General features: G+C 33.9%; 1 protein-coding gene across 1 annotated transcript in view; it reads left to right on the top strand.

The window, feature by feature from the left end:
- The window catches only part of GRIK2 (glutamate ionotropic receptor kainate type subunit 2), a 1,042,171-nt gene that overhangs the window by 615,197 nt on the left and 401,991 nt on the right, over window positions 1-24,983 (top strand). The window contains exons 11-12 of the mRNA XM_073789463.1: window positions 20,215-20,382; window positions 24,048-24,305. Coding sequence (XP_073645564.1) covers window positions 20,215-20,382; window positions 24,048-24,305 — 426 coding nt within the window. The remainder of the gene's footprint in view (window positions 1-20,214; window positions 20,383-24,047; window positions 24,306-24,983) is intronic.

A 24,983-nucleotide genomic window follows, 5' to 3' on the forward strand; every position in this document is an offset into this window, starting at 1 on the left:
TCTTGTTCATAGTTACTTTTATAATTGCCAAGAATAAGAAAAAAGAACTGTGTGCGTGCATTTTTAAAAATTTTACAATTGTAGTTTCTATTCAGAGTGGATTTTAGTTGTGAGGGGATACAATGTCATATAAAATATAAACATAAGGTATAATAATTACTTCTATAATGCTTATGTAAAGTATAAAAATTTGTCTATAACTAAGTGTTCTGAAAATTTATAATAGCAACATACTAAAATTGGAATTGAAATCCTTTTAAGGATGTATCTTTGTTAGTAGAAAAGGTTAGTTAAAAATTATCCCAAGAAAATTAAAACCCAGATTGAAGCCCTTGCTTCTCATTAAAAGGTTAATAGCTACCATTTGAAAACTTGCCTTAGAATCTCTCTGTTCATAAAATTAAAATATAAATGTTTTAAAGTGAAAACTTAATGTAATATGTAATGTGTAATTGTAATATAACACCAGGTGCATAATGCAGTAGTATCCAATGGATGTTATTGGTAACTGACAATAAATCAATTAAAATTTTTCAGACATCTTCCACTTGCTTTTCTAGAGCCATGAAGTTTCTTGGGAGCCTAGTTTAATATACATAAAATTATGGCAGAAATAAAAAACAAGGCAAGACAATGTATAATTAAGTGATATATGGCACAGTTTTAAGTTCTGTTAAGGTTTAGCACAAGTAAACATTGCCTTTAAGAAGAATAGACATTTTCCAAATTTTGTAGCACTCATTTTATTCATTTTAGTCAGTGGCAAAAGGGAAGTTTCAGACCCAAGGATGATAAACTATGCTATTTGAAGGGCTGTTAGAAGGCAAGAAGATTGCTTAATTATCCACATAATGATAGTTTAAAAAGTGAATAATTTATTTAAATATGTAATGACCTATTTGATGATGAACATGTTTTTCCTGCTCTTTACTTCTCAAGATATGATATTGTAGTTTCCTTATGGTAATGTGTAACATTTAAAAAATAATATTGAATAGCTTCCTTTTCTGGGTATAATTAAGCATACTATGTCCTCAAAACAGTGGGTGGCTTGACCTTGATATTTAAAGTAGGCCTACAAATTTGAAGAAATAAAAAGAACAATACATGTAGTGAAAGGGGAAGGGTTCACCGTTGTTATTGATTTTTGGAATCTTATATAATTACTGGATGAAATAATCCCATTGATTTATACCTTTCCCTTTTGGCTGTAACCATTCTATGAGACATAAAGCGTCACCATTTACATTTTTGAATGAATTCCTATCTTGCATTCTCTCTAAACAAAATGCATATGTTGTGGCTGAAATGCAATGGAAAGGTCTGATGTTTGCATACAGAAGACCTGGGTTTGAGTCCTCACTGTATCACCTTTCTGCTGCGTGATATTGAACAAGTCACTTAATTTCTCTGAGCGAAACTAATTTTTCATCTGAAAAATGGCATAGTATTAATACTTTCTTCACCCATAGTGCATCTATGCTTATGAAAACACTGTACCCATTATCAAGGGCTGTGGAGTCACTAGGTTTTGTAGTATTTTCCCTTCCCTTTCCTCCCTCTCTCTCTCCCTCTGTGCCTCCATTCCTTCTCTCTTTCTTTCATTTTCATTCCAATAGCTATCCATATTGGGGAAGATTCTAAAAGCAAAAAAACAAAGCTTATATAGTGTTCTTTAAATTGCTAAAAAGTTGGGTAAAAGATTAAAAAATCTTTTAACTCAGTTTTTCACTTTTTATGCAGATATTTAGGTGTCCTCTAAGTACAAGATGACTAGATACCTTCCATGATTACCTTGCTATAAGCTGAAATCAGAGTTATTTCTTCCTAACCTTTTCTTCCAAGCTTGAACAAAAGCCATGGAAAATGATTTTGTACAGTAGCTCCTAGCATAATAATTTCATAGGGTAGAAATATAACGATTGGATTATTTCAAATATATAACCTCTTTCTAGAAAGTACAGCTCACTTCCTATTCTTGGATAAGGTAATAATTTTCTAGTGGACGTGGCATGAAAGGCAGCAGGCTGACAGAAATCCACAGTTATATGATTTCTGCTGTCCAGTATAAGGTCAATGGTTAATTAAGTCACCACCAGTGGAGATTTGATCATGGATGAGGTCTCTAACTTTACCTGTATTACTGGGCTCTCACTGGATGACTCAGCTAAGTCATTATATTAATTTTGCTTCCTCCAGACAGGTACATGACTCAGACTGGACTGACACAGGGGATTTAGGTTGTGATGCTGTAATAGTACTTTCTCGATACCATTACCCATTCAGAAAATGCACATTCACCTTAGAACCAGGATTTAATTTTGAAAGTTTTGTTTGTCATGCAAATTAATGACATGTTGTCATGGATAATTTAGGTTGGCAAGGATCTTACGGGTACTTTTATTCACTGATTCATTACATGATTCACTCATTCATTGCCACGAAGAGTCACTGAATATCTCCCTTGTGCTAAGCACTGTGCTGGGCACTGGAATTAAGTAGATGAAAAGAACAGCATCAGCCTTGACATCACTCAGGTCCTTCAAGGTCCTCAGTTCACAACCAGGTAAACTGAGGCCAAGAACATTTAATTGACTTGCTTAAGGTTTAGAGTTAGTTAATGGCTGAGCCAGAACTAGAATCTCAGGCTCTGAACCACTACCTTGCTTGGAAGTTACCGTAACTTTGATGCTTTTTAATTTTTCCTGTCACTGCACATAAGCATGATATAGTAAGATTAGGCATCATATATTTAACAGCACATAAATAATAAAATTTAAACAACAGACACTAGAGAAAACTAAGGTGCATTTAGATGCAGGTAGTGTAAACAGCCCAAGAAAATCTGTCCCTGCTTTAGAGGAAGACTATCTTTGTACCATTTTCTTAGTATCTTCATTCTGTGAATCTGTCCATAAATAACCTTCTCTCTCTTTCCTCTGAAGTGTACTTCATGTCACATTTTCTGTATCACAACAGGTATGTGAGAAGAAAAACAAATGGCGCTTCTACTCAGATTAGGACTATGGGATATTTGTTATCCTGTGACAAAAGCTAAATACATATTCACAGGATCCTACAAAGTGTAGTAGAAATTCCATCTCTGCCTCTAGGCTGCCTTCAACTAGGTTACACCAGGCAGTTAGGGATATATATTGATTCTTTTACGTCTATTGCGAGGAATCAATTTTTGGATGTTGGGCTGGGAAACAGTTTAGGTTGTGGCTTATGTATATTTATAGTGCTTGAATTTACTCTCTTGCTGTTCCCCTGTGTGAATTGTTGTACTGGTTCATTCTGACAGCATTGGATGAGGCACAACGTTTTAACCTCTTTTCTCTTGTAATTATATAAACATGTACACTGTACATGGTGACCTGGGAATGCTGATCAGAACATCTGTTACGATAAACAGAACAGTGAATGAGAGTTGATTTTTGACTTGTAAAGTACTAAACGCCACTCTTCTGATCTGTGGCTTTATGCAAATGAGAATGTTTGAAAACGTTGCTGAAACCTGTCATCCTTTAACTTACCAGAAATAGAAAGAGAATTTGCTATTTCTTGTTCTTACATGGGTGCTGCCCAGCTAGAGAGGTATTTGTCTTTCTTGGAATCAATTAACATTTATAGCAATTTGTGTAGTAATTTAAGCATTCTAGAGCCTGCAGGAAAGCGCCAGCTTAAAGTAACCAATAATGTCAGGATAAGCTCAAGACATTCTTGGCAAAGGTCCTTCAGTATATAATCAGCATCAGTTCCATATGTCCTTGGTCATCGGGGGCTAAGGAGCCAAGAGCCATGGGGTAAAATTTGATAAAGTGAATATTACTGTCATTATCCTTCTCCTAAAATGATTAGTTAAAGAAGACCGTGGATTCAGTGGCAGATAATGAGCTCACCTTGCATGAGAGACAACCTCTGCCCATTCTTCTGATTCCTTACAAACCCTCTTCACTACATCGTGATGGCCAATCTCAGGAGAAGTATGTAACCTTTCCCATTATCAACTTGACTACAAGTAGAAGACATTTTAAGATGACTTTTAAGTTACTTTTCCTGTATTTGTTTTGCATTGATTTTTAAATATCTTTAATTTATTTTTTTTCCATTTAGCTTACAGTTGTCCTCTAATTTAAAAAGCAACAATTTTGATTTTGAATTGCTTAGTACTTTTGAGGCTTGGGAGAAAATTTCAACCGAGTTACTTACTACTCAAACACATATTGGAAAGTGCTGTTCTGGGAGATGTAGGGGATGCAACATTGTCCCTGCCTGATTGGAATCGCTTTTCCAAAAGCAGGACATTTTCTAGCTCAACTTTCAAGGTCATTGTTCTATAGAGATAAAATGGTTCATTTCTATAGTGATGGACTAAGTCTGCTGAATCTATATTTGGATAATTTCCTGTGATTGAAAATGTTCTCCCTTTAGCTTGGGTTCTTTCCAGTCCTAAGAATCTAAAATCGTATAATCTTCCATCCTAAATTACCCCATCCTCAAAAATTGTTTCTGTCTGATAGAAAGGTATCTCAGAGATATAAAAATTCTTTTAATTTCAGGAAGTCCAGAAAATAGTCATTATCTATATTCCTATTATTCATAGATATTCTCCATTAATATTTTGGTATATATCCTTTCAGACATATTTCTATGTATTTTTTATATGTATGTATCTGTAGGTAAATATTTAGACATAACTAAAATGATATAGCTAAGTTTTATTGAGATATCTCTGTTGTAAGAATTTTAGTTTATTCTCTCATTTAATTTTCACAACAATCCTATGAAGTTAGTACTTGGTAATACCAATATAACATAGCAGTTTTTTTCCAATGGGCTGAACTGGGCTGTGAACCCAAGCAGGCTGACTCCAGAGACCTTATTTTGAACCATTACATAATACTGCCTCTTAAAAACATGCCAAATTTTTACTTACTATTTCTTTAGCAATATATCCTGAATATTTTTGCAGGTCAATAAATGTACGTCTACCCAAGGATGTTAATGATTGCACAGTATTCCATTGGTGGTTTCCAACGCTATGTAGAACCACTCTGTAAATGATGTACATTTAGATTGTTTCTAGTTTATTTCCTTATTAAAAATGATGCTACTGTGAACATCTTTGAACACGTATAATTTCTGGTATAATTTGTCTAACTCTTCAATATCTGTGCTATTTGCCTTTCTGCTGATACAATTTGCCCTGCAGAATTATCTGCTCAAAGATTATTCCTTGATCCTGCAGGTCAATAAAATTATATTAATGCAGGACATATTTATTGAGCACCTACTGTGTGACAGGCACAGCTAAGAGCTAGGCATTCAGCTATAGCAAATGCTTGAGTTTACAGGCTAGTCTCACTAACTTATGAATCTTAGACACATTTCTTTTTAAAGCTTTGCTTGATTATAGATCCATAGTTCATTTCCAGGGTATGTTTAGGAGTAGTACCAATTCTCAATGAAAATAGTTTCGCATGTGTCTGTGTGCGTGTGTGTGTGTGTGTGTGTGTGTGTGTGTGTATGTTTTGACCCACTCTCCATTCCAAACACACACAAAGCCTCATAATCTACAACTGGGTCGTTTCATTTGACCTTAAGGTACACTTGTTTAGGCTGTATCTACATAGAGTCAGTGTAAACATTTTTGTCAGTTACATATTGCTTTGTTTGACAGTATCAGGCCACTACATTTTCTCCCCTACTTTGTCTCTGGATTAACTAGCTAGTTAAATTTTCTTCAGATCCTGCTTTTGTATGAGTCTTTGTGGGTGTATATCAGTTTTGCATGCATACTCACATATGTGTACATTGTTTCTATATTAGATCTCTACTGGCTTAGTCACATTATCTGCAATTAAAATTCCACACTGCTTTCTTGAGTTAGATTTTTGGAAAAAGAAACTTAATAACTTTAATACTGTATTTACGTATTTACAATTTCCCTGATATACAATTGTTTGCAGTATTTTCTTTCCATATCTGCTTTGAATTTTTTCAGTTTTTAAATTTCTCAGGAAATAATGTCCATTATTGAATACTGAAACTAGTTCTGAAGTTACAATTTTTATATAAATTCCAATTAGCCTTAGAGATATAGTCTTCTATTTTACAGACTGTCCTAATTATAAAAATAATTCACGAGACTGTAATTTATATAGGGCTTTAGCAAATAAGTGAGGTTTTCTGGATTGTGTGAGGAGAATCAACAAGGAAGGGACACAGTCTGATCCACATGATTCTCGTAGTTGCCTGGGAAAAGGAAAATAAATAATGGCTATTTGGTCAATTTCTGTAATATTTCTTTTATATTATATTGGTATAAAAATATGATTTTAATTTCATTCAATTTATTTTGTGTTAATAATGCAATACTCTCATATTCTCTCCCCTCCCCACATTAGTGGTTTATTCTTCAAACATTTATTAAACACACACTGTATGCCTAGCACTGAGTTAAGTCCAGTGGGTCAAAGATGAGTAAGTTCCATACATGAGGAACCATGTACGGTAATAGAAGGTTATGCCACATGATGCAGTTGGAAGTACTAGAAAAGAGGAATGAAAAAAGTATTGCAAACGAGAGGCTTGAAATCTATCTGAGGGAGTTTGTGGAGAGGTAGGCTTCACAACAGAGATGATGAGGTTTTATCAATGGTAACATGAATCCTAAAATTTTTAATAATCTCAAAAAACTTTATATCTGATTAATACTACAGATTTTAAAAAGGGAAACAAAATATTTTTAAGGATTTAAGAAACCTTTCCACAAAAGGTATAAATAAACAGTTCCTTTCTTTATTATTTTTTAATCCCCTCATTTAAAACAAAATAATAAACACACAAAATAACATGGCTCATACATATTAGTTAATAGCATAAAGAAGTTTTTGTTAAGAAACTCTGCAAAATAAATATGTAAGGGAGAATGAAAGGACTTTCTTGACGTTATAGTCCAGATAAATAATGTAAATTATTTTGTGTGTGATATCAAATTACATATTTAGGTTGCTTCATGGAGTACAGGATTACTATTAGATTGATTGCTGATTTTTTGAAATATCAATTCGCTAGCCATCTTTTTTTATTACTATTTTTAGATTAAGACTTAAGGAAGTTTATTTTAATGCCTCTAATTTAGCCTCGTAACACCTGAGTGCTCTTTGCAAACTCAAAATGTATTTGTATCTATATTTTCATCGACTGGGTTCAGTAATATTTTGATGCAGGATTTCTCAGATCAATATTTTTTTTTGCAAATGAAAGGGAGGCTGTGCCATACTTGCAAGAGACTCTGGCATTTAACCAGCTCCTAACTTCTGACAGAATTAGTGTTGCTCCTCAATTTACCGAGCAGTTATTAAGCAATCTTAGAATCAGGAAAGTTTTCTGAATCTCTGACCTTCAAGATCATTTCACCCAGCCCCTTCATTTTGCAGAGGAGAAAACATTGGTCTGGATAGTGAAGGGGCTTGGTCGTTCAATCACTTTTGCCTTTTCTTTTAGCTGACCTGTTTCTTAAAAATCAATATAATTAAGTGTATGCTTTTGGCCCTCAAATAGTTGGTGTTATTTATACTCTTTATATGGTGATTATTCACGTAGCTGCCTTCCCTGTTATCTCAGTTTGATCTGGTCTATTTATATCTCGATATTATTCAAGCATCTGCCTTCCCAATCAGTATGCATTCCTTCTAGGTCCTAAATTGCTAACATTTAAGTATCCATTTCCCAATTTTCCTCTCAGTATATAACACATCTACTTTAAAATTAATATTATTTGAATGTGTAACTCCATGGTCCTCCCTGTGATTTTAAGGGTCCATTTGTAGAAAGAAAAAAAAATCAACACCTATTTTCCATTCACTAACGAAAAATATGTTGGAAACAGTAGAAGGTTTGTAAAGTTAAAAGCTTATTTATTTTTAAAATAAGAAAGCATATTTCCATGCCTGAGCGTAACCAGTCTTTGTCCAATGGAACTATGATGTTATTTCCTGCAACTTGATTTCACTTTTTATGAGCCAGCTAACTCATATTCTTTATTCTAGACTATCAGCAGCTTCCTTTTTCCAAATGCTCACTACAAGTTTGAGTTGAATTGAATATAACAGATGTAAAAGTGGTATGCAAGAGTAGCTTTCATAGCTTCTGTAGTTAAAGAACTGCAGAGTGCTAAAACTGCAAAAAAATTACAGGACGTTCCACAGACAAAATCTTCATTGGTCACATGTTTGTACAGTTTTTAGTTTACTTGAAATATTGATAAGGGTGCTAATTTGTATGCTTGGATGAGACTACACTAGTAACATTACAATTCAGGATGTTACTGTCACTAGGAAAATGTCTCAAAATGCTGGAGCCAGTCCTTTAATTAAATTAGAAATACCCATTACTTCATGGCTCAAGGAAGTCGAAAACAAGTGAGGGTTGTCTCTCAATGTGAAGTAGAGATGGATCACTGCTCCTCCTCTTGGAAAATTCATACATTATACCATATGCTTTCCACGCAATCCTTTTTTAGGAGCTGTGGCCTACTTATTCATTTTTCCATGGCATGTCAGTCATTCAAGTCCATGTGTGCATGTTCTTTTCTACTTGCATCACTTAGGTGACCAGGATGGCATCTACCAACGTCACACAGAATAAATTTCAGAGTGTAATGGTCATACTTCATATGAATGTAAAACTCTTAAGAATATGTTTTAGGAAATTGAAAGTGTTTACCATCCAGAAAAAGGAAAGCTGCTGTGAAAACTACCAGAAGTTGAGGGTAAAGAGTGGCGTTTTTACCCAGCAGGAAGCAGTACAGCATAGTGATTAAAAGCTGGAGCCTGGATCGAAGTCTCCTGTGTCTGAATCCAGCATCCATCACTTCCTGACTGTGTAACTGACCTTAGGCAAAATTCTCAGGATGCTGGAGGTGCTCCAAAGTCTTGTTAAAGTACTGGACCTGCTCCAAGGTCTTGCTAAAATAGAGGACATTAGACCCAGTAAAGAAAGTTATTTAGCCTAAAAATTAAAATACCTTGTGAGACAATGGAACATAAAGGAGGTAAGCAATTATGTTATATTTTAATTCTGAATAGCAGAGATACATTCAGAATTAAAATATAATAGTGGGAAATACATTGAAGACAGAAAGTGTGATTCAACATTTCTTGATGTCATTCTGTTTATGTTTGTAAAATATTTATCATAATGCCTGATATAAAGTCTGCTCTTAATGAATGTTGACTGCTAGAAGCTTTCATCCTTCAGAGTAAGCATGGGTTTGAACATGTTTCATACTGATTTAACTGTCTTTTTTAATTTAAGTATAGTTGATTTACAATATTATATTAGTTTCAGGTGTACAACATAGTGATTGAACATTTTTATAGATTATATTCCATTTAGAGTTATTACTAAATAATGTCTATATATCCTTGTGCTCTACAATATATCCTTGTTGCTTATCTGTTTAACATGGTAGTTTGTGTCTCTTAACCCCATATCCCAGTCTTGTTCCTCCCCCCTTCCCTCCCCACACTGGTAATCATGAGTTTGTTCTCTATACCTGTGAGTCTGTTTCTGTTTCATTATATACATTTATCTGTTTTATGTTTTTAGGTACCACATATAATTGAGAACATAGAGTATTTGTCTTTCTCTGTCTGAATTACTTCACTAAGCATAATACTCTCTACATTCATCCATGTTGTCACAAATGGAAGAATTTTATTCTTTTTTTATGATTGAGTAATATTCCTATATATATATATATATATATATATATATATATCGCACCTTCTTTATTCATTCATCTATTGATAGACATTTAGGTTGCTTCCATATCTTGCCTGTTGTAAATAATGCTGCTATGAACATTAGGCTGATTGTGCCTTTTAAAATTAGTATTTTTGTTTTCTCTGGTGAAATACCCAGGAGTGGAATTACTGGATCATATGGTAGTTTTATTTTTAGTTTTTTGAAGAACCTCCATACTGTTTTCCATAGTGCCTGCACCAATTTAAAATACCACCAACAGTGTACGAGGGTTTCATTTTCTCCACATCCTCACCAACATTTGTTATTTGTGTTCTTTTTGATGATAGCTATTCTGGCAGGTGTGAGTTGATATCTCATTGTGGTTTTGATTCACATTTCCCTTATGATTAACAATGTTGAGTATCTTTTCATGTGCCTGTTGGCCATCTGTGTATCTTTTCTGGAAAAATGACTGTTGAGACCTCCTGCCCATTTTTAATTGGGTTCCTTTTTTTTATATTAAGTTGTATGCGCTGTTTATATATTTTGACTGTTAACCCCTTATTGGTTATATCATTTGTAAATATTTTCTCCCATTCAGTAGGTTGTCTTTTTTTTTTGTTGATGGTTTCCTTTGCTGTGCAAAACTTTTTAAGTTTTTTAGGTCCCCCCTTCTTTTTTTAAAATTTTGCCTTTATTTCTTTTGCCTTAGGAAAGACAGATCCCAAAAAATATTGCTATGATTTATGTCAAAGTGTCTCTGTGTTCTCTTCTAGGAGTTTTATGGTTTCAGGTCTTACATTTAGGTCTTTAATCAATTTTGAGTTTATTTTTGTATACTGTGTGAGGAAATGTTCTAATCTCATTCTTTTACATGTAGCTGCTCAGTTTTCCCAGCACCACTTATTGAAGAGACGATGTTTTCTCTATTGTATATTCTTTCATCTTTTGTTGTAGACTAATTGACCATAAGTGCATGGGTTTATTTCCGGGCTCTCTATTCTGTTCCATTGATCTATATGTCTGTTTTTGTGCTACTGCCATACTGTTTTGATTACTGTCGCTTTGTAGTTTAGTCTGAAGTCAGAGAGTGTGATACCTCCAGCTTTGTTCTTTTTCTCAAGCTTGCTTTGGCAATTTGGGGGTCTTTGTGGTTCCATATAAATTTTAGGATGATTTGTTCTAGTTCTGTGAAAAATGTCAAGGGTAATGCAATCCCTATCAAAATGTCCCTACTTTGATAGGGATTGCATTAAATCTGTAGATTGCTCTGTTTAGTATGGACATTTTAACAATATGAATCTTTCCAATCCAAGAGCATGGGATATCTTTCCTTTCTTTGTATCATTTTCCAATTCCTTCATCAAAGTTTTATAGTTTTCAGAGTATACATTTTTTTATCTCCTCGGTTAAGTTTATTCTTATGTATTTTATTCTTTTTGATGTGATTATAAATGAGATTGCTTCCTTAATTTCTCTTTCTGATAGTTCATTATTAGTGTGTAGAAAGACAACAGATTTCTGTATATTAATATTGTATCGTTCAATTTTACTGAATTCATTTATTCTAATAGCTTTTTGGTAGAGACTTTAGGGTTTTCTATATATAGTATCATGTCATCTGTAAATAGTGACTGATTTAACTTTCTTAAACTTCAGTTGCTGGAGTATGCATTATAGTGTTTGAAAGTGATCTGGAACTGAGGGAATGTAAATCAGAGATTACAAATTAGTCAAGTTAGAGTTAGGGCCAGTAAGGAATGTCTCCCCAGAATAGGGGACTATGCTAAAGACTCACAATGCATTAGGAGAGAAAGAAGGTTGGAAAAATGTGTTAATGTGTATGTATATGTGTGTAGTTATGCATATGTGTACGTTCATGTGTGTGTGTATGTGTGTTTGCGTGTGTGTATGTGTAGGTAGGAACTAGGTTCCTGGGCAGAGGAACATCATTTGGGAAGAATGGAGGCATTTGACCTTGATTCACTCAGAGAAAGGTAGGTAGTTTTATTTGGCTGTAACACTGGGGAAGTGGGAGTAGTAAGAAAAGAGCCTAGAGAGGAAGGCAGAAGATAGATTATGAAGAACTTGGTAATTAACATTAAGCTTAAAAATTAGGCAGTTACTGAAAGATTTTAGAAAATAAGTAACAAGATTAAAGTTGTATTTTAGAAATATTACTCTGGTTGCAGTGTGGAGAAACTATTGAAAAAAGCCAGAGTTGGTGGAGGGCTCTGTAGAAGATCCAGTGGAGAGGCAGGATTACAGTGTGGAAGGCACAGTGCCTCTGACTTAGTCAAGTAAAGCCTGTGAAAAGTGTACAGTGATGTTTCTGTAGAAGTGATGGAGAACTATGAACTGTTAGCTAAAATAATTAAGAAGATCATTAGCTAGTTTAACAATAGGGAAAGCTTCCAGTAGAGGTATCCATGGTATTATGACCCAAGTCTTTGTCTTTAACTCTCTATCGCTCCACATTTTTACCACGGACTTGGACTGAATATGACCTAAAGACAAAGGGAAAATAAACACATTTCATATATCTCCGTAGTATTAATAACTTGCCTTGGTACAGTAGAAACTGAATAAATTAATATTAATAAAGAGTTGATAGAATCAGAATCCAAATAGTATTAATTAGAAAATTAGACCAACTATAAATAGACTATATTAATCAGGGACACATGAAAATAAAAAGAAAATAGTACATCACAAACTTTTTTAATGCAAGCTTAAGATGAATCAGCAGTATGATATTGTATTCTAAAAAAAAAAAAACACACTCTTTATACAATGTATACTACATTAATTTAGGGAGCTGGCAGTCCTATTATAATTTGCTTTGCTTGAACCCACTTGGAATATGATTAAGAAATGGACTCACATTGAGCTGTGTTACACTGGAGTATGTTCAGAGAAAAAAATAACTAGAGAAATGAATGGATCAGAATAGTCATGTGACAAACAAAAGATTTAAAAGTTTTAACCTGGATAAAAGGAAATATAGTAGGAACTTGGTATCTGTTTTCAAATTCTGGAAGGTGATCACGTGAAAACTCTGCTTAAATTTATTCTAATCAGAGCAAATGGTTAGAAGCTTCAGGAAGCAAATGATGGATTAATAGATGAGAGAACTTTGTGCTAGAACTCTCCCAGAGAAGAAAGAAGTTTTAGATAGCAGCAGGTTTGCCATTCCTAGAGACCCATATGTATCAATAGTATTAGAAGCAATCTGAATATCCAATGGATGGGTAGATGAGATAATTAATTGATTGTGTCATTCTTAGACTCCTGTATCCTTTACATTTACAATAATAGTACAATTTTAGTATTAATACATAGTATTTTTATAAATATTTGCAGATTGATTTAATTGAAATATTTGCAGATGATTTAGATGTCTTTTTGAGACATCTGTTAAAAACCTGCAGCAATAACAAAATGATAAGTATAGTTTTATTTTATCCTGTCCTTTTTCTTTCTCCCCCAAACTTTATTATGAAATTATTAAATATACAGAAAAATTCAAATGAAATAAATATTCCTATACTCACCACTTTGATTAAACAGTTGTTAACGTTTTTCCATCTTTGTTTTTGTGATGCCTTACACCTAAGCACTTCATCATGGATCTCCTAAGAACAAAGATATTTTCTTACATAAACGATATCATTATTTTTCCTAAGGAGAAAAAAGAAACAAATAATTCCCTAATGTCATTTAATATCCAGGGCATTTTTTAAATGACCATTGATATTAATAAAGAAACATGATGATTTTATCTTTTTTTGTTGTTGTTGTTCCTGTTTTGTTTTTCACCCGTGGCTGTGGCTTGGGCATTTCACATCATGCCAGGCGCTGAATTTTGTTCAAAGTTGCCTGTAGGGCTTCCCTGGTGGCGCAGTGGTTGAGAGTCCGCCTGCCGATGCAGGGGACGCGGGTTCGTGCCCCGGTCTGCGAAGATCCCACATGCCACAGAGCTGCTGGGCCCGTGAGCCATGGCCGCTGAGCCTGCGCGTCCGGAGCCTGTGCTCCGCAACGGGAGAGGCCGCAACAGTGAGAGGCCTGCGTACCGCAAAAAAAAAACAAAAAAACAAAAAAAAACAAAGTTGCCTGTAATCCTGTAGAGGCTGTGTCCCTGGACAAGACCACCCTCAGTGGTGAGATGCCATTTGTGCTGGGGTCAGAGGGGCTCTCTAAAGGGATATATGAATGAACCTGAATGTTATGGGCCTGGATGTGCCACCGTCATATACTTCTGAATTTTGGCCTGTCATGGAAGTGTTCTTTGGAAAGTGTTTCTGAGAAAGGAAGCCTGTGTGGGTGGTAGATTTCCTCTACCCCCTCTGCAGGTTGTGCTAATTTGTGTATGAAATTAACCACTGGGGACATTTCTTCTAACAGCATTTTAAGCTCTTCAGTGAGATGGTCTGGCTAGTAGGGACGAATTTATTAGCACCCAGGGAAAGCCTTGGAGCATCTGTCTTTTGTCTTCCATCTCGTATTTCCCCCAAGTAGTGGCTGTGTGTGACAGCAAAAATTCTACCACGGTAACATGAGGGGTCTAGACTTTTCCTTGGGAAGCATATTCATCTGCCTCAGTGCTCACTAGTGGTCTAGTGGGTGTATTCTGATGAGTTTAGTCAGCAGAGCATTGTAAAAAGTTGAACTTCCCTTTTGATGGGGTGAGTGCTCTTCAGTCCTCACTACCTCTTACTGAATCTCCAGTGTAGGCACTTAACTTTGCAGCTCTGGACCAAAGGGTACTGGGGCTCAGAGGGAAGGCTGTTCCAGTGGTTGCCTTTGGCTCTGGGATGTTATTGTGTCTTTTAAACTTTGGGGGTTTAGGGGTTGGTGCTGTGATGATATAGACACTGGTCATTCTTTCTGGAACTTTGGAAAGGTGAGATCTGGGGCATGCAGGACAGGATCCTTCTAACTTTGATGTGATGCCGCCTCCAGTGGAAGATTCCTCAAGCGGTAGCTACTCAGGAGCCGATCCAGCCAGCACCCAAGGAAGACTCTTAAGGACCAATCTTATTAAAGTTGTTGAACAGCATGCTGGGTTTCTATTTGTCCGACCAGCCTCTTCTTGGACCTGCAACTCCTTGACTTAGATGAGGCCAACATTTTTTTACCAAAAGTTCTGGAGGCTGGGAAGTCCAAGATCAAGGTCCGGAGAATTTAGTTTCTGGCGAGGTTGCTTTTCCTGGCTTTCAGACAGCTGCCTTCCCTCTATGTCCTCACATAGTGGAGAGAGAGAAAGAAAGAGATGATTTTATCCTTTGGGTAAGGATTTGTAGAAAATTAAAATTAGGAGGACATCTTTTACATTTATTTAGATAGAAGATAAGGTTATTATAACAGTTGATTGAAAGAAATGGCATATCTTCTGAGAGGATAACAGATGATGTATCATTCACAACATCGATTCCTTTATTGAACTGAATGTCTGTAAGACACTGTATCTACTTTATGATAGGACCTATTTGAACAGTCTTAGAAGTTAGATGGGAGATTGGCTGGCACGTCCATCACAGGTTTATGAGTCATACAATCCTCAGTAGTAGTTAAAATGGACCTAAAAGAGAAAAAACATGGATAGGCTTTAGCAGTTGACTAATATAAATCTTTTATTTCAAGTCTTGGGTAATGTTCTTTTGTGACTCAGAGCCTGTGATAGGGAAAGTGGCAGTGTTGTGAGTTCTGTGTAAATGAGGGATTCCTTGCCATTTGGGATTCTGTATCTGCTAAACAAAGTGGGGCAACTCTGCTTATGGAAAAGAAGACTATTCTATTCTGTTTCTCTCCTTTTTCTCTAACAAGCCTCTTAAAGAATGATGAAAACTATTAACTTTTACTATAAGCTTGGAGAAAGAATTGCAGGCCTGTCGCTTGATACGGAGGTTATGTGAGATGTGATGGCCTTTCCTAAATTAAAACAAACGAGACAAAACAATTAAACCAGACAAAAATAAAATTGTGAGAATGATTATCTTATATGATTTTTTTTTTAATTTCAGAAAGCCAAAGGTAAGTATAAGAAAGCAGTGAAATTTTGCTTGTATCCAATAGAAACTAGGGAATGTGATGATAATGAGAAAGTGGTCTATAGATTCTTGAAAATGTGAAACTGTGTGAATCTTGGTACAAGTCTCTGGAAACACTTAATTATAGATTACTAAGATGCTGCTTTAAGATCATATAGTTCTTCTATGTTCTTTATTACCCTGAAATGTATTTTATCCACCAAACATGTTCTTGTGAACTCCTTAGGGTAGCAATTCTGTCTTCATGTACCACATGCTTATGAAATGCTACATACAATTCTGACACTTCATACTAAAAAGAATAAGTCTAGAAGCAAACACCTTGTATAGAAGGTGCATAGCGTGAAATAAATATTATTTCTCAAGATAAGAGAATAAGCCCTGTTCAAAATCATGTGAACAACTACCCTTTTACAGGTCTAACAATGGATGGAAAAAATGCTTTGCCTTTCAATTTTTTATTAGGAAGTTTTAAAACCAAAGATATACTTTTAGAATAAAAATAGCTGATTTCTTCCTCAGAGAATCAAATGTATAAACTTTTATTTTCTACTTCATAAAGAAAAGAACTGAAATATGTACTTTCTCAGTTCTCTGCTCATCTTCACATCAGCAGATTACAGAGAATTGCCTCATGGCTTGAGTAAGTAAGGTGTCCTCCTATCCAAGGCTTAGCCTACTTCCCATGCTTTGGATTTGATCCTCTTTGGGTCTTGAGGATTATAACTCATGAGTTGTACCCTCTCTTTTCTGTCTTTTAACTTTCTCTTTCTATTGGTTCTTTCCCCCATCATATAAATATGTTGTCTTTCTCATTAGAAAAGAAACAAATGCATAAACATCCTGAAATTTCATACTATCTCTGGTTACTCTCCTATTTTCTGCTATCCCTTAATATTCTAGCTTCATTTTAAAACATATTTTATTCATTTTTTTAAAGTTATAAGATTAACACAGGTTCATTGTTAACTATTTAAAACAGACATAAGAAAATTAATCAAATGCCTATCATCTGAAATGAACCACACTTAATACTTTGTTAAGCATAAGTGCAAATTGTAACTTCTTATAAAGCATGTTTTGTCATCAGATACCTTCTATAGAAAAAAATGGCTAGATGCAGAGTATTTTATTAATTAAATGTACCATAGTTATGTAAATAATCCCCTCCCATTGGATATTCAGAGTATTTCTAATCACATTGTTCTTATGAACAAAGTGAGCACTCTTGTAGCTAAATCGCCCACAGTTTTCTTAAGGTTATATCCTATAAGTAGAATTAGCAGATTCAAGTGTATGATATTTTTATGATATTTTTAAAGCTTGATAGATTAACAAAAAGTTTTCAAGAAAGTTTGTATCAATTTATTTTCCTTTTCAACTGTACTTTTTCTCATACCTCCATAATTTTGATCTGTAAAAAATTCCATCTCATTGTTTTAATCTTTCTTTTTTCTATATTTGCACATTTTCATGTCTTCATTGATTCTTTGCATGTAATATTTACTATCTATTCATATTCTTCATATTCTTTGCCACTTTTTCCATTGGAGTGATTATATTTCTTGTTAATATTATTTTATATTGAAGATACCAACCTTTTTTCTAATATATATGTTTGTATTTAGTTAACATACTTTCATATATTTTCTTCATATTCCTTTAATCATTTTAATGAGTTTGATTATGAATTTTTTCAAATATTCAAATTACATTCAGCAATATTGCCCTTATTTTTACTGCTTCTGTTATCAAACTTAGAAAAGCCTTAGCACTTTTATGCAATTGTTTTTTAATGTAAAATTTTATTAAAGGATGATCTATATAAACCAAAATAAACAAACCATTGTGTAAAGCCTTAATAATATATATCCAAGCAACTAGGATAAGAAACAGAATACCACCAGCACCCAGAAGCCCATCATTCACCCTCCCTGCACCTACACCCAACACCATTTTTGGAACTTTTTAAAAAATGAAATCATACAGCAATATTCCCTTGTGTCTGACTCCTTTCAGCATTTCGTTTGTAAGATTCATCTCTTACTGTTGAATGTAGTTGTTCACTGATGCATTTATTCCATGCTGCTATGAGTATTCTTGTACATGTTTTCTGATGAATATGTATACATATTTTTCTTGGGTATATATCCTGGAGTGAAATTTTGGGTCACAGGGTTGGTGTATTTTCAATTTTAGAAGACTCTGGCACATAATTTTCAAAGTAGGTTGTTATTTTGAAGAGAGGTGAAGGATAGGAAAGTTTTAACCCGCTATCATCATGTGTTGACCATTTCTGTATCCTTATTTTGTATTTATACCACATTCAAATTAAAATTTGAACTAAGGAAAGTAGATATAGTTTTTCCATTTTATTTTGCCATTAAGAAATAACTTCAGATTTGCATTTCTAAAATTGGTTCTGTATTCCTAATTAAGGTTAAGTACTTTCCAATTACTCTATTATTTTTCTGTTCCATATATAAGATTTTACAATTCTGATTACATATTATTATTAAAGTCATCATATCTCACATTTTAGGAATTTCTGTGTATTTTGCCTGAATGAAATTTTGAAGAAAACTACTAATTTGTAGTGGAATAGGCAAGGGCTTTGGAGTCAGGCATGAACAGATTCTAATGTTGGCTCTATCACTTGATGAGTTGCATGATCTTTGGCCAAAGTATTGTTTCCTATAAAATTTTACTACTTGGGGTTGCTTTGAAGATTTAGTGAAACCTTAAACTCTTATGGAATGTTTGCTCTATGGCAGCCACTGATTCTAAGTGACTTGTTATGAGATAACATTTGCCCTTTACAACAACTCTATGCAGTAGCCTCCATTATCATACCTTCTTTAGAGATGAAGAAACTCAGACTGAGGATTGAAGCAACTGTGCTAATTTACCTGGGTTACAAGTGGCAGAGCCAGAATGTGAACGCAGTTTGGCTTCAGAGTCCATGCTCATACCGCTGTTCTCCTCCACGTATATAAGACATCTAATTTTGTTCTTGACACCCATTAGGCATGTAAATGCTTAATATCCTTCTGCTTAGCATAAGTCACCAAAGATTTTACACATATTTGGAGTACAATTTCACACGGTTGATTGTTTCTGTAACTACACCATCAAATTAGTTGAAAAAATAAGAGAAATATTTCTAACTAATACTGTGTAAAATGACAAATTTCCAATGCTTCCTGAATATAAATTTTTCCAATCACTGTGGTATCAGAATTCTGAGTCCTAATTCTTCACATTTAGAGGAATTATTACTATACCATGACTTCTTACTAATTTAGAATAGGTAGTTTGCTGATAGTATAGTCACCTGACATTCATGTGTCAAAAGATTTTTGATGAAGTATGTATTGCAAGCTGTGGAAATGCCCTATTCAGGGGAGTTTAATATGTGAATGATGGTGCTGAGAGCACATGGTGTGAAATTTGAAAGGGAGAAAAATAAACGTTCTTTAATTTTAATGTTCTGGTTTCCTAAGGACAGAGGTTGGAGGGTGTCAGCTTTCAGGTGCTCCCTTTTTCATTCCATTCACCAAAGCAGCAATAAGGAAGAGATTCTGTTGGAGACAAAGGTCCCAGTTAGGTCACTTATAACTGAAAAGAGAGTGATGATGTCAAGGCTGGGACACGAATGAGGGAACTGGACTGAGGCACGGCTGGTGGAAGGTGACAAATGGAAAGGACGTGTCTTTAAATTATAGTCTACATTGTATGGCCAAAATTATATGCTGCAGTGTTATTCACTGACTAAGGGATTTGCACTGTTTGGGAGAGTTATCTTTCAAAAATGTCAAGTGGTTTTTGAAAAAGGATTTAGAGTAAAACAAATAGAAAAATGCTACTTCGTCCTTTTTTCTTGCAAGTAAGATGCTGGAATTTGCAAGTGAATAAGTATTTTGGGCTTTTAACATGGTAAGTGCCGTAAAAATTATGCAAAAGAATTCTGATTTCTGAATTAATAGAGACAAATTTAATACAGTTTTCCCAATGTTAACTTTATAGCTTTATATCAATATAGAGGATTGATTATTTTCTAACTGTGTGCAAAATTTTGAGGGTTAATGTTCAGTACTTAAGGCAAGATCTATATATACCTAGGCCCTAAAAGAAGCAATTACTAAATAAAAAGGCAAAATCATATTCAAATCATGGTAAATTTTGGTAGCAGTATCAAAGAAATTTTGCCAGTGTGGATTTATCTTAAAGGGCACATACCAAATATTCAAATTCATAGAAAATGTAAGCACAAACTTCATGTACTTAGACAAATCACTCAAACACACAGACACGCGTAAGTGCACAAATACATACATAAAAGTACAGAAACCTTCCCAGATTTTCTCTATCTTGTAAGAACTGTGTGATTATTTTTTTTCTCTGCCAGGTGGTATTTTTGAATATGTGGAATCTGGCCCAATGGGAGCCGAGGAGCTTGCGTTCAGATTTGCTGTGAACACAATCAACAGAAACAGAACCTTGTTGCCCAATACCACCCTAACCTATGACACCCAGAAGATAAACCTCTATGACAGTTTTGAAGCATCCAAGAAAGGTAATTGATAGATATTTAACTGTATGTTTTCTGGAATTCAAATTTTCAGCTATTCTCAAGAGATTTCTTAATCCCTAAAGTAATTAATAAGTCATTAGGAATATTTTCATGCAAATGTTTCTTTTCAAACTGCACATAAATTTTATCAGGGAAGGTAAAGTGATATGATTACCTACTGAAAACAATTGCTTATAACATGAAATGCAGTGAAGTCTGGGATAGTGAAAATTTTTTTTCCCCATTAATCCTTTTGTTTTGTTACTAAACTATTCCTATTTTAAGAATTTTCTAAAATAAAACAATACCATCTGTGGATTTTACGAAGTTTTACAATCAATGTTTACATTTTTATTTGCATTATATGTCAATTCCACTCTATTACTGTGGTCTCAATTTTCTGACTACCTTGAAAGTTCTGTGGTTCCAAGTGACTTCAAAAAGTCAGTCTAACCTTAATTGGAAAAATTTGAACAACGTTTCATTTGTGTATAGTCTATGCCCATTTTTGAACCACTTGATGTTTCTTTTGGTGACTGAAAATAAATGGCTAATGATATGAAAACCGGATTATATGAAGAAATAATAAAAATACCTTATGAATTTTATTTATTTTATTATTTTGTAAAACTGTGTTTTAAATATAAGAATAGAAATACAATTTTTGGCATGTGACTTTAATACCTATATGAAAGAAGGTAGAGAAACTATTATCGAGGCATTATTTTAACCAAACAGTTTTAGTAATAAATATGTTTTGAGAGATGTTTTCATAGGCTTACTTTGTCTAAGCAGGTGATCTTTTCTTTTGCATGTTTAGGATTCATGTAACAGAAATTAAATTTCATAAAGTAGATATTCTCAAAGGAGTGGACTTAGAAAGCATTTGTTCTAAATTCATATTTTTAAAACAATGTTTGCTTTTCTGTAATGCCAATTATTGTTTTATTAGCTACCTTACATTCATAGAAATGTACATAATTATTTATAATTCTAACTTGGTACAGATTTCTTCTAAACTCATTAATATTAATGGCAGTTAATACGGTACAATATTTCTTGAGATGAAAGTATCCTTCTTTTCCCCCAGCTTACATGTTTTTATCAAAACCCATGTTCTGCTTGCCCTTTGAATTCATATCTTTATGAATAAAAATAAGTTCCCACATTTTAGAACCATGTCAGGGTGATGAAAGGTTTTGAAGGCTGAAAAAAAGGGTAAAGGTTATTGTGAAATACTACATTTGTCATCATAATTGCAAAATAAGTCATTAACTGCAAGACAAGTGCATTTGATTATTGACATAGTTCATGATTATTTCCATTAGGAAGAAGAAGCTCTGTCTCAAATGAAATAATTTAGACCAAAGAATATGGAATATGAGTGCAGTATAAATAAAGTATTAATAGATTTCTTATGGTACTTCAAAGTAGCAACATAAAAAAAAAGTGGACTAGAATGTTCTAACAACAAACAGCTTACTATCTTGCGAATATCTTAGCAAAATTATGAGGTGGTAAACTCATTTCGTTTTCAAAATATTAAAAAGGATTTACAAATTTTGTCACCCATTAAAAATCTATTGGGAATCCAGTTCCTTAAGTGACTTTGGCCTGAAGCTGAAAAAGCTCAAGTAAGTGTATGAATAAGTTTCTTTGTGAGTTGTTTAAAAGGGTGGATGTCGAGGTTTGGAACTTGTCTTGTGAAGCTCTTTCTTGTCAACCTATTGCTGGTTGGAGGGCACAGCAATATATAAAAGATAATAAAAAAGAGAGATCTAACATAGTTTTTGAATCCTATGGGGGCCTCAATAAATATATATGTAATACTGATATTTATGACTAATTACAAAATAACAAATAATAAATTTGGACATTCTTAAAATTTTTTAAAAAATAATTTTTCCAAGGCAAGAATATATGTTAAATGTCTAAATGTAAACATTTTCAGTGATATATGGTCTTATACTTTTAGTAGATAATATTGTTTTGCTCCATAAATAAACTTTGATGCACTAGAGCTTGAATTATTATTTGAATCATACATTGCTTTTAAGTGACTCCTCCGATACCTGAAAACTCTATTTCTTATTTGAACACACTTCAAAAAGTTCTATGTAAACTAATACAGTGGTTTTTAACTTTCTTGATTTGTGACTTGTCAAAAATCTGGAGAAGGAAGATCTTTTATTTTCAATGTATGTGAATTAAAACCTGTGTGAGTGAAAAACTTTAGGCTCTAACCTTTCTACTGATTTAGAATTCTAATCATTATTTTAAAAGTAAGAATCTATATATTCAAAAATTGTTTATTTATATCATATTGAATTTTTGAAGAAAGTGTAAACTTTTTTTTCCAACTAAAATTTATTAACTATCTCTATGCTTAAGAATCCATCCATCACATTGTATTTTATGTGGCAAAATCTCTGAAGGAAAATATCAGAAAATTTTGCACAGTAGAATCACAAACTATTTGTGAGGGATTAAATCTGAACACCTAATTGATCCCTAAATCCCAATAACAATTCTCCTTAGTCATATTGAAATATTTGCAGGGATATACAAACCATTGCCTCTTGGAGCAAACTTCCACTTTTGAACATTTCTTACTTCCCTTAAATTGTATCAAAATTTGTGAGAAACTTCTAAACATTTGCCCTAATTCTTCCTTTTCCAGTCAAATGAAACAAACTTTAGCCTCTTTCACAGGCCAGGTCTTCAAATATTTAAAGATGAGTTTCATGTTTCCAATAACTATTGACTTTCTAGACCCGAACTTGCCAGTTGCTTTAGTGTACCTTATAGAAATTCAAGTCCCGTCACAGTCTTTCTGTTCCCGTCTGAATACCTTCTGATTTAATTATGTCTCTCTTAATTACTGTAATTATTATTGATGTGAGTAAACTTTTCTACATGTAAATATTGGACTGGTCAAAAAGTTCGTTCGGGGTTTTTCCATACAATGTTACAGAAAAACCCAAATGAACTTTTTGGCCAACCCAATATAAACTTAAAAAAAGTAATTCAGTACAATGTAGAAGACTTATAGTATTCAAAAGCCAAATACATAAAGATGATTAAATACTTATCTATTTAATTACATACTTTGATGTTCTTCCTACTCAATGAGATTAATCCCCATGAAATCACCCTCTATGACTCATGTCAGGTTTTGTATGGGTGTTTGTATGCGCCGCTTGACCTGTATCATCAGATATTTGCAGATACTTAGCTATGTGTAGCCATAGCTTTTTGGATGGGCAGTGGAAGGTAAATGGCTTCTGATTAAGAATTTGAAATTGTAGAGAATGACCAGTGAATTTGAGAAAGAACACTATTCCCCGATATGAAGTATTCTTCCAAAATGAACACTCTCCCCTTAAATCCTAGAATATTCCCCCTCTTTCTCCTTCCTCCTCTCCTCCCTTGACATTATTTGTAGAATTATTTGAACGTTGAGCTGTAGGTGTCTAGGTGAGTTTCCCTTGTAACAAACTGAAAATGTTTGGAGTTAGACAAAATGTAAAATCAGCTAGATGCAGATGTTATATTAAAGACAAATCTTCCTTCAAGATGATGCCTTTGGGTTAACAATAATAATGTGGTAATATTGGCACACTGGCATCTCTCCTCTCATTATTGACAGACTTCTATCTCCTCTTCAGCCTGTGATCAGCTGTCTCTTGGGGTGGCTGCCATCTTCGGGCCTTCACACAGCTCTTCAGCAAATGCAGTGCAGTCGATCTGCAATGCTCTGGGGGTTCCCCACATCCAGACCCGCTGGAAGCACCAGGTGTCAGACAACAAAGATTCCTTCTATGTCAGTCTCTACCCAGACTTCTCTTCACTCAGCCGTGCCATTTTGGACTTGGTGCAGTTCTTCAAGTGGAAAACTGTCACAGTTGTCTATGATGACAGCACTGGTAAGAAAAATCAGTAACCTTTGCAGCTATGCTTTAAATATAGGTAATTTTCTGAAACTTATTCGAGATTCTTACTGTATTCTTTTTGTTTGTTTGTTTTTGTTCTTTTCTTGTGTTTTTTTTTAATTAAGGGAAGGAAAACATTTGAAATGAAACATTAACACTAATTTCATACGTCCAAACAAAGAAAAAATCATACACTTTTTTTTCTATATTTGTAAAATAAGCACTTTTGTTCTAGGAAGGATGTTACTGTGAGCCATAGTATTGGATGAAGAATAGAGATAGTGTGAAATATAATATTGAAATATTCATTCAAAGAATTTTTCTACTAATTTCAGGGTAGTTTCCCAGAGTAAAGCCTCATAACGTGCTGTCACTGAAGCTTATCAAGAAATCCAGGAAAAAAAAAAAGAAATTCAGACTTTAGCCTTAACATTTTCTATAGCTGTTTATGTGCAAAGAATGTGTGTGAAAAGTAATAACCTTTATATCTGGATAGCACGTTAAAGTACCTATTGAAATACTCTGAGTTTTTGGAACTGTTCATATGTAGATATAGCTTAGGGACTTGGAAAATAGTATTTACTAAGTTGTATTTATTTCCTTGTCTTTAGATGAATATTTGCTGGCTAGAGGTGGTCTGTGCTTTCTTGTTTTAATGTATGTTATTATTTT

Source organism: Tursiops truncatus, chromosome 12 (genome assembly GCF_011762595.2).
Source record: "Tursiops truncatus isolate mTurTru1 chromosome 12, mTurTru1.mat.Y, whole genome shotgun sequence".
Taxonomy (NCBI): domain Eukaryota; kingdom Metazoa; phylum Chordata; class Mammalia; order Artiodactyla; family Delphinidae; genus Tursiops; species Tursiops truncatus.